Here is an 11,171-nt window from a genome sequence, read left to right on the forward strand (position 1 = left end):
ACGGTCCCAATATTTGTCTGCGCGTGGCCTCCAAATCCCTTTACAATCGTTGTTCGCATCCGTATAACTGATTGTTGCACCCCTAGAATTTCGGTAGTGTGTCTGGAGATTAGGTTTAGGGATGCGTCTTCATCGACAAAGGCTCTCTTCAACTTCTGCCGATTAAGAGTAAATGTGAGATAAAGAGGTCGATGCTCTCTGGGGTAGCAAATATCTTCGTCTGTGAACACGATCACTCCTTTGGGCATAGGGTCATAAGGTCTTTCGGCTGCGATGGTTGTTATACTAGCCCAGTCGAAGAACTACTGGGCTAGTATAGTTTTCTCAAATTGGATGGCTACGACATCAGTGTTTTCGAATGCTGGGATTTCTGCTTCATACGCTTCTTCGGTGTCTTCTCATGGCTTCCATACGTCTCCGCTTAGGTCATGTGAAAGCATCATGACGTTGTGTTGGATTGGTCCATTGGCCCATTGGTTATTCATTTCGATCTCTCGCGCCGCGTGCTTTATCTGGAATATCCATCGGAGGTTGTAACATTCGACTTTCAGGTGTTGTATCCTTCGATGATAATGACAGTACCTAGCATCGCTCTGATCGACCGTACTAGGATCCGTTTTCGTTGGTGGGAATTGGATTTCTTTGTTTGCCAGCCATTATTTTAGCAGCCCTACGATTTTTTCCCGGTTGCATGGTAGGGGCGGTGGTTTGATGATATCTCGCTTTTGATCTATGGCGCCTTCTCGATTGTAGGACTGAGTTGTCTGTGGATTCCATCTTATTGATTGTTATTTGCGCGAGTGTTGCGTGGAGCTGTTGATATGCTATTGACTGAATGACGCCAACCGTAGTCTGGATTGGACTCATCCACATAGTCAGAAATCCTTGTTGCCACTTATTCTAGCTCAACGAAAGTTTGGAACAGGAAATTGACCAGGCTTCTCTTGAAGGTGGGCGTCATTCCTCGTATGCAAATGTCTACCAACGCGTCTTCTTTGATATCCTCGTGGCAGTCTAATGTGAAATGATGAAACCTGGTGATGTATCTTCCTGTTTCCTCTCCTATCCGCTGGTTGCATCTGCTCAAATTTATCGTTGTGATTTTTCTCTTAGATGAATAGAATTTTCTGAGAAAGAGAGTGGACATGGCCGACCATGAGTTTACGCTACCTGACTTCAGATTGTCATACTAGGTGAACGATGTGTCTGTTAGCGAGTTTGGGAATTCCCTTAAACATAGCTTCACATTAGTTGCTTGATCGTTCATGGTTGACATGAATCGACTAAGGTGTTCACGCACGTTCCCTTGCCCGTTGTATACTTTAAACTTTGTTGAGGTATAATCCTCGGGGTATTGATATTCTACGATTCCGGAGGAATACAGGATGTTCATGAAATCATAGTTGTCATGTTTCACCACTTGGTAGTTTGTTTCTAGATACTTTGCTATCGCCTCTTGCGATATAACTACAGGTGTTTCCCCTCCATTTCCAGTATCCTTTGCTGTTTCTTTAGCGCTTTGTTCAACTTTAGCCGTTTTCAGCAGTCTCCTTAATTCTTACTATCTCCCAATGTGATCCTCTAGCTCTCTTTGCATGTCCTGCAGGGATGGTCGTGCGGGTGGTGTATCTCTGGCTACTTGTTGTTTGTCTTTTTCCTATAGAGCCTCTATTCATCTCCCTTGTGTAATCGGACTTGCTACTATTCCCACTCTCTCGCCTTCGAGGTTAAGCGGCTGACCAACTGGCTGATTCTCCAGCGCGTCTGTGCTGGTGCTTTTCTGGTGTGTCATGGTGGACGAGAGACGAGCCTCCGGGTGTGGTCGCCAAATGTTGGAGGTGAATATGAAATTGTTCTTAAACGTCCTAGTCACAATAATGACAACACCTTCCTAGAATTGTATGAAAGAGAGCTTGCTTTCTGTTGTACTATGTCCTTCCTTTTATATGCTTTTCCCAAAACCCTTATTCTCATGACATCATGCCACATGTCATGAGAATCCCCTTATTTACAACTATTGTCATTCCTCCTAATGTGACCTTCTACTTCCCCACTAATTCTTTCCTTGTCCTTTCTACTCTGTTGATATATCCTATTGGGCTTAAGCTTCAGCCCCCAAGTCCCCTATGTTCCAAGATGGGTTTATCTTCCCTTTAGGGGCCCCCTAGCCCTGCTAAGGGACAACTATTTTCATGTATCAACAGGTATCGCAACTCACCCTTTTGAATCTGATAACCATGATATAAAAACTAGTTATGGTTGGAATACTAACTCAAGTTAAGGGACATTTGAGGTAGAAAATAACCGAACTTATGTAGATTAGCACATAAATCACCTTGTCCTTATGACCTGTTATAGAGGCTGATAAAACCATTAGAGGAGACGATATAATAGGACAAAAAGGGTCACCAGTTAGTAATTTTAAAAACTCGTTATCTATATAATTTTCATAATGGCAAAAAAAAACTTATTTAGTTAGTGTTGTTAATTTAATTAGCTAATCATTAGGTTAATGAACTTTTTTTTATACTTAATAAAAAATTAAATCATATTAAGAATTAGGTTTGGTGGAGAGATAAAATAGAGAGCTTTTTTTTTAGATATTTATTTCAAAAACCTAGATTTTGATTTACTCAAATAAAATGAATGATTTCAGTGGCAAATTGGAGACGGGTGAATCTCTATATGATAGAGAAACTATATTTTACAGATACCCCCACGATGGAGATCCTATTATGGTTGATATCTTAGCTCCAATGTCCATTTCAGAGCAATTTACGGTTGAAATTGACCAAAGAAGCCAACCGTATGAGTCATTTACGGTTAGAATTAACCATAGAACCCAACCCTAGGTACCATTTACGGTTAGTATATGATGAACATCCAACCGTAACTGGTTAAAATTGGGAAAACCCAATCATAAACCAGTTTCAGTTGGATTGTTCTCTTACGAGACGAACAGTAAATAGGTTACGGTTTGTTTGTCGGTGGCTAGTATCCAATCGTAACTAGTTACGGTTGATAACATTTAAGTAAAAGCTAACCACTCAAAAACTTAAATTATTTTTGCTCGGGATTTTTACGATTGGTTGTTAAAATCGAAACCAACCGTAACTATTTGTATGGTTACAAAATGAACCGTAACTGGATATTTCAAATAGTTTTTTAGGATTTACGGTTGGTAGTTCTTCAACCGCCAACCGTAACACCTTCAGAAATCATAGTTACGGTTGGTTAATTAAGGATAACAACCGTAACTCCATTTGCAACCCTAATCTTTTTTTTATAAGATTTAAACATATTTGATGATGATTATCAAAGAAAAACTCATTTTGATTTCGGCTTTTTTTTTATGATTAAGTTTGAATGGATAGGAGAGTAATTTAATCCTTTTAAAAATGGAAGGGTAATCTAAACCTTAACATGACACTAAGACACCCAATTTGAGACATTATTATCACGATTCAGCCCCTCCAATGATTTCATCAGTCCCTATAACATGTTACATATTACTTGTCCTTGAGAACTCGATATAGCTCAGCTTTTTTTTGTCCATAAAGAGTCGCCAAAGTATTTTACACCATTTTAAGCCCCTCAAAAGGTCAAATTATGCTTTAGTTTAGATGAAAACTAAGAACATGAGAAAACAACCGAACACATTACCGAACCGGATGGAGGATCTGAGTTTCGAAAATTCTAAATTACTGTGAGTTGTGTACAACGGTTTGTAATGTGTGACACATCATGGTACAACATTGCTTATATGGTTCTCTGAGCGTTGTTCTCTCTCACAGTCTCACTCTCTGCAACCTGTGGCTACAAAAAGTAGTAGACAAAAAAAGACTGCGCAAGATAGAAACACTCAACCGCTGAAAGATAACGTACACTCTTTTGGTGACAACAAAAGATCTTCCCAATTTCATACACGTCCTCTGTTATTCCTGTGAGTTTAAGAGTTCGATTGAGGAAACAAAGGTTGGAAAAAATGGCGTCTTTACAAATTGGGAAATCAAATTTCTCTCCCTTTCTTGGATTTCGATCTGATTTTTTGATGGATTCTGATTTCATTTCTTTGAGATTACCGTGTCATAAGAAATTGAAATTTTCAGTTAAAAGAGAACTTAGGGTTTGTTGTAGAGTCCAAAATGATGATGGTGAAACCAACAAAGGTTAGTTCTTTTTAATGAAATTGCTCTTTTTTTCTTGAACTATATTTTAATTCTACTTTTCAATTTCAGGTGAAGAACCTGCAGAATCCTTGTTTATGAAGGAACTACGTAGACGAGGAATGAAACCTACTTCTTTGATTGAGGAAAGTGCTAAAAAAAGCTTGTACGAAGCTGTTGAAGAAACAACACAGAAGGAAGATGAGAGAGGGTTCTCAAAGAGTTCAGTTTCCACTGACTTTGAGATTGGTCGACTTGCTAATCAAAGGCAGACGTCCATGGCGTTGAACAGTGAAGGCCTCGAGGTAAACGCGTTATCTTTGCTTTATTCACAATGCTTTTGCTTACTGTTTTTGTCTTAAAATTTTAGACCTTGTGTGAAATGGTTGAATTTTGGAACTTAATTGTGAAGGCTGTTTTCATATAAAGTTCTACTGTGGTCGTTTGATTTATTGTTATTTTGGCACTACCAATAGGAGCACTAATTCTAATAGTATTGCTCTAAGTCTATCTGGGCTAAACGAAGTGGTGTTCGGCTCTAATTGTCGACTAGTGCGACTTTCTGTGAGGGGATAGGTCTGTGTCGGATATTGAAGAGGCAAAGTTGGAAGGGTAGTTAAAAGGGGGTGGGTAGAGTAGCACGTAACATGTCATTATTATGTATTTGCACTGTGGTGATTTGTATCCTGGAGCAATTTTAGATTTATTTATGTATGTTAGGATACAAAACTTAGGGTTAGTGGAGCTACTACTAAGAAAAGGGAAAACGGGAATCTTGTTATGTTTTGTTGTATGGGCACAAGGTGTGATATTTTATTTTTGAACCTTGTTATACCTTCGAAACAAAATTGCAAGGGAGAAACAAGCCTCAAAATAGAATGGTTTAACCTCTAGCTTGTTACTTTGAGTAGGTACTTTGTTGCACATACAGTAATATATTAATCGACTTGAATCCAAAAATTCATATTTTTCGCTTATTACTGAAGAATATTTTCCACCTACAGAAGAGTAGCCTTCTTTTCCGAAGCGTAATGTTAGTTTATCTTTTCTATTCGACAAGACTAAGCTTATACCTGAGCCCCGATTGACAACCACTGTATAGATCATTCTGCGGGGTAGGAGGACTTAAGGCAATGCACTAAAGTATAGGGAAACCTTGCTAAAACTACAGTTGGTCTTTATGAAAAGTATGTTTTGATTCATTTATCCTCACCCTTATTATAGTTTGGTAATTATAATCTCGTGCTTTAAGCACGGCTTTGCAGAAGCATGGGATACTTTCAGATAAGAAAAGAGCTTTCCTAGTCCTTGTCCCGGATCATAATACTATGTATGAAAACTAAGTTAGATAGTGGTAATTTCATTGAAGGATTTATTCATGTTCCATGTTGAGATTCTCAAAAGCAGGTGTGTGATATATTTCGGTTTCGTATAGTCCATAGCACTTCATTGCATTTATTACACTTGCATGCAGGGTTTGATTCCACGTGCTAAACTGCTGCTAACTCTTGGAGCAACATTTTTCTTGGGATTTTGGCCATTGATCCTTGGAACTGTGGTGATCTTTGGAGGTCTCTACTTTGTAAGTGTTTGATATTTTTTTTCCTGCACTTCTGGCTTCTGCTATCATAATCTATTGCCCAATATAACACATGTTCATCCGGAAAACTTAAATCATTTGAAAGAATGAAAAGATGGAGGAAAGTTAGCTACTCACCGGAAATCAGATAAAAAGGGAATGAAATGAAGCAAATGAATAGTTGACCTGAGTATACCCTTCTAGGAAAATAGGAACAAAATAAGAAGTAAATGCTGAAGCCTTGAGATATGCTCCTATAATCTTGAGATTTGAATAACTAAATGAATACTATGAACATGTGCTAAATGGGTCTATTTGTACTGATCTTTGTATTGTCCAACATCCAATTGAGATTGCGGTTCCATATTATTTAATCTTTTTTAATTGCTTCTTATAGCTAGAACTGAAAATTTTCACCGTCAAATTTGCAGTATTTTGGTTCAAGTTTCATTCATGATGCAACCATGAGGTCCATGTCACCACCTCCTTACATTGATCCATATGTTCTTCTAGAAGAAGAGAGGTTATCAAAGATTGCTGAGAATGTTAAATGAAGAATTTGGAGCCTCGAAAAATGAATATAGTTATACACTGCACGATGGAAGTATCAAAAAGAGTACAGGTTTCTGTTGCTTCTTTTTCTACAAGTGCACATGTACTTACTCTGTAAATCTGACAGTTTTAGTATTAGTGTATACAAGTTTATTGATATTGATTTGGTGTTGGTTCTGGTTTCTCATATATCTGCTTCTATCGTGTCAATTCTGGACGTTGAGGCTTTATATTTTGATGTGCTCAAAACACCACATTGAAACTTCTCAAGGTACAAAAGTAATTGCCAGGAATTTGAGTTGTGGCTTGGTTATGTTGATAGTGATACAATACTGTGTTGGCAAGTGAAACTTCCCTTTCATGTGGCTTCAAGGAGAATTCAGAATACAGTAAAAACTCCGTATATTAATAGACTTGGGACTTCACAAAATTATTAATATATGGAGTTTATTGATATAGGGAGGTGTACCAAAAATAAAAAATTTACTTGACAAGAAGCTTTAAACATGCGTGACAAGTTGGAAATATTTTAGCTTCAACAAGAAGGTGCACATAGTAACGAGGTCTTAAGCATATGTAAATCAAAAGATGCGATAACAATCTAAAAAATTACATCATTTTCTCGAACAACTATAGATACATATTTTTCTCTATCTTAAATTTTGGTGTAACAAGATCTATAATTTTCCGATTATGTTTATTATATTAATATATGGAGGTAAATTCCTTATGGTGGGACTAGAAAAATCTATTAATATTAAAATGTGGAGTTTATCACTATTTATAACTGGCCCAAGTTGGGACCTTGATTTTTTATTAATATATATAGAGTTTATTAATATATGGAGTATCAATATATGGAGTTTTTACATCTCACCCAAAACATTTGAAAAACCTGGCTCTCCCTTCTCTCCTCTTCTAACGGCTATTTTTCTTCAAACTTTTTTCTTCTTCCATTTCTTTCTTCCTTAATGATGTTCGAGTAATTCCCCATCTGGGATTCGACCCTGAACCAGATGGGGATCCAAAAGGGGGCACTCCAGATATAATCTAAAACTAACATTTCTTTTGATCACTTTGCAGGCAGTAGAATCCGAACCTTAAGATGTGTTAATTTCTCCTCCTTCTTTTATTCTTTCTGTTGTGGTTGAGTTGAGTAGGCATCTTTGCATTCATATAGAATTAAGCTTTAGTTTCATTTGATTTCTCGTTTGGCTCGCTTTAATCACATGCTAATTTGTTTTTCTTTGATTAGTAAAATCAGTAGGAGAATTAGATCCCCATCAAGAGCCAGAAATTCAGTTAAGGAAAATTAATTCATAAATACTAGTTCAAGTACTAAATAAAACCTTCATATAGTTGGCTTGTAAGCCTAAGGAAGCTAACATTACGGAATACATGAAAAGGAAAGCTTAAGATAAAACGAAATTCAAACTAGTAAAGAAATATCTCTTTAAACTATTGCAGGACTTCTCTCTGATGATTCTCTTCTTTCTCCTTTCTGGTCTTCATTCTTCTTCTTCTGATGAGTCGGATAAGTCGATTATACCCCCGGCCCTCTTCTGCTGATAAATTGCAGACTTCTCATGGACGTATGCATAATCCATGTCGGGAGGATATTCAGTTAAGAAATAAGATGCGGTTATGGGCACTCCAGTGGTTAACCTGATCTGTAAATCCCTTATGGCTTGAACTCCCAACCTAGCCTTTTCTTCATCCCTCAGATTGCATAAGGCCAATCTTTGAGCTTGCGTTGGATACATAAATGTTTCCCGCTGGCAGGTATTACACCGATAATATTGAATTCTGTGAAGTTGTCCATCCTTGCACCGTATAACCTTAGTGGACGAAATTTGCACTCCTAGGGGAATTCTGAAATGGTTGCAAGCCATTTTTCTTCTTCTCTTCTTTTCTCTTTACCTTTCTTCCTCTCTTTGTGATTGTTGTCCCTAGATTGTACGGCCTCTTATAGCATTGATTCCATTAATGATAATGGAGAATCCAAAGCTTTTTCATTTACTTTTCATTTGCGTATTGTGGTGTCTCTGATGGCTCATCTTCTTGTGCTAATCGCCTAAGTAGTTTTATCAATCTCTGTGCATTTAAGGCGTTTATAGATTTATGCATTCTCATTTATAATTTTTCTTTCCAAGAAGTTAATCCTAGCGGGTTGTTGATTTGCCTTATCCATGGACTCTTTGTGTGAATTTTCTTGTCTATTTAGAAAGGCTCCTAGACTAATAGGGTTTCGAAATGACTAATCTAGAAAACCAGTTGAGCCGACTGAACGATATTAATGCATTGTATTGATAGCGTCTTCTTAAATTTTAGTCTGATTTGAAGGTGTTGTCTTTCAATTCTTGTTCCCTCTGATTGAGCATTTAAAACCCCTTAATGTTACTTTTTACTTTCCCCAAATTTGGCTGTCGACTATCCATTGGCTGATTTTAAATTTCTTAAGATTTGTTTGGTTTTTTTAAGGTTATTCTCCCGAAAATTTGCTGTAGGAATATACATTAAATTTTATTCTTCAGAATATACAATAAATTTTATTCTTCTCTGGGTTTATTTCTATATATCTTCTTTGCACTTCCTTCATCTCCTTTATCCATGTTTGTTTTGCTGAATCTTCCCTTCACTCTTCTTCTTTCGTCTTAAATTCGAGTTGAGTTTCTCTGCTGCCTTTCTTGCTTTCTCATCATGAGTAGTTACAACTTATATAAGCATCTCAGTGGTTTGTCAGTAGCTCAGCGTTATGCCAATTACACTAATGTAGGTATTCTCCCATTAACTCGAGCGTTAATGAGGGGCTATGGCATTAAAGAGAACAATATCTTAGTTAGAATTTTTTCAACAGAAATTTATGCCATAGAAGATATTAGAAATGTACTTCGTCACTTTTGGGGAAATAATATTTGCTTTCAAATCAGAGAAACAGATCCTAACCTTTTCATTATCACCTTTTGATCGGCTGAAGACCTAAAGTGGATTGCCTTAAATGGTCCTTGGTACCCTTATGGAAATGTCATGTCAGCAACTTCGGACACTCAAGGAATGCAGATCACTACTGATGTTGTTAAAGAGATTCCCCTTTGGGCTAGCATCTCCAACTGTGGTAGAGAAAATCGTATTGAGGAAAGATTAGGCTTGATAGCAAGCAAATTAGGAGTGGTAAGTCAGATTTGCAATGGTACTAGTCAATTTGATAGTGAACCTAGAGTCCTTGTGTGGGTTAATATTGAGAAACCATTAGTCCAAAAGTTATTAGTTAAGATAGACCAGCACCCAGTGAGAGAACTGATTTTCACATACCATAACCTACCTTCTAAGTTTTGTGTTCATTGTGCTCGATTTGGTCATAAGCAAAGTCAATGTACTATTATCCAAAACAGACCCCTTGAAGATATTTATGATATCACCATGCATTATCCCTCTCCAGGAGATGATATCTATTGGCTAGACAATACGCCAATTCAAATATGGAATCCTAAAGATAATGCAGACGCGCATGGCAACATGGAATCTGTGGAGAAATTTCTCGACATCCCTGGGAATAGAGAGACCTTGCATGAGTTTTTTCGAGAAGAATATCCTGCAAGAGGAGACTTAGCTTCTTCTTCTCAAGCTTTTAATCAATCTTATGTAGTTCTAGGACCGGTAACCTATGATGAGGATATGCCTCTAGCAGCTAATTCTATCCTAGGAAAGCGCACTTTTTCCTTTAATTCCCTGAAAACTTCATTCCTCTTGATGGCTCTATCTCTGAATGGTCAACTCGGGAAACTCGAAAACTCATCGTATCATTAACTCTATGGAACCAATTGAGAATGGGATGGACCTGGAACCGATTATACTATTGGTTCCAGCTGGTGAGTCGGTTCTTCAATCGGTTGGGGAACCAAAATTAGTTAATAGAAGACTCTCATTTTCGTCTGCGTCATTTGAAGATGCTCAGGATAACTTGCCTTCTTCAATCTCTGTGAAGTCTGATTTTCCTCTTTTGTTAGTTTCCCAGTCCAGTTCAAATCATGTCATATTACATTCATCCCCTGCATACCCTAAATCTCCTCCTAAATCGGCCTTTAATATAGTCGTCCCGGAATTCCTTTCTTCGTGTTCATCTGAGGGTTTAAACATCTTAGCTTCGGGTTCGGAAAAGCTGCTGCAAATCGATCAATACGGCTCCAATTTCAAGGAGATGAAACCAGTGGAGGATGACTATCTACCTGTGCCCTTCAATTTGGACTCCCCATTTGCGAAAGGCGTCGAATTGCAGGTAACACTAATCACCTAAATCCCTAGATTTCTCAAACTTCGTTATTTTCCCAATTTTCATTTATTGCCTGTTAATTGTTTTAATGAGATACCTGCATCTAGCTGATAATCCATCTTTACTAGGATTGCTTATGTTCTGCATTTGATTTTACTACTTCAAATTAAGAATCCAAAATCAAGTTTGAAAATAATAGCCTGGAATGTGCAAGGATGTAGTAATTCCTTCACACAAAATCATCTAAACCAGTTAATAACTAGAGATAGACCAGAAATCCTATTTTTATCTGAAACTAAATCTAAACATCATGTGGTTAAAGGTATCTTAAAAGAATACCCAAACACTCATATTATTAACCCAATAGGTCTAGCAGGAGGTCTTGCTTTAGCTTGGGTAGATGGAATTTATTTTGAGATAATACAATGGAATACTAATATGATAAATATACTTGTGAAAACCAATTCTGAAACTAAAAAATGGCTTCTTACATGCTTCTATGATAGTCCTTATCCCACTAATAGGAAAATAGCTTGGGATTTCAGACATTTCAGACATTGCATCCCAAGTAGGAATGAACTCTATGCCATGGGTCTTATTAGGA

The 11,171-nt window shown here is 37.3% G+C and overlaps 1 protein-coding gene across 1 annotated transcript; it reads left to right on the forward strand.

Annotated features, from left to right (window-relative positions):
* Positions 1-3,784: 3,784 nt before the first annotated feature.
* Positions 3,785-6,484, forward strand: LOC113331732. Its single transcript, XM_026578379.1, has 4 exons — positions 3,785-4,169; positions 4,239-4,471; positions 5,641-5,748; positions 6,177-6,484. The coding sequence occupies exons 1-4, from the start codon at positions 3,986-3,988 to the stop codon at positions 6,297-6,299; spliced, it is 648 nt and encodes a 215-aa protein (XP_026434164.1). The 5' UTR covers positions 3,785-3,985; the 3' UTR covers positions 6,300-6,484.
* The last annotated feature ends 4,687 nt before the right edge of the window (positions 6,485-11,171 follow it).

This window comes from Papaver somniferum, unplaced genomic scaffold (assembly GCF_003573695.1).
Source record: "Papaver somniferum cultivar HN1 unplaced genomic scaffold, ASM357369v1 unplaced-scaffold_128, whole genome shotgun sequence".
NCBI lineage: Eukaryota > Viridiplantae > Streptophyta > Magnoliopsida > Ranunculales > Papaveraceae > Papaver > Papaver somniferum.

Coding starts and splice junctions, on each gene's coding strand:
- LOC113331732 (XM_026578379.1), top strand. CDS start 3,986: ATGGCGTCTTTACAAATTGGGAAATCAAATTTCTCTCCCTTTCTTGGA. Junction 4,170..4,238: donor TGATGGTGAAACCAACAAAG/GTTAGTTCTTTT, acceptor TTTCAATTTCAG/GTGAAGAACCTGCAGAATCC. Junction 5,749..6,176: donor TCTTTGGAGGTCTCTACTTT/GTAAGTGTTTGA, acceptor TCAAATTTGCAG/TATTTTGGTTCAAGTTTCAT.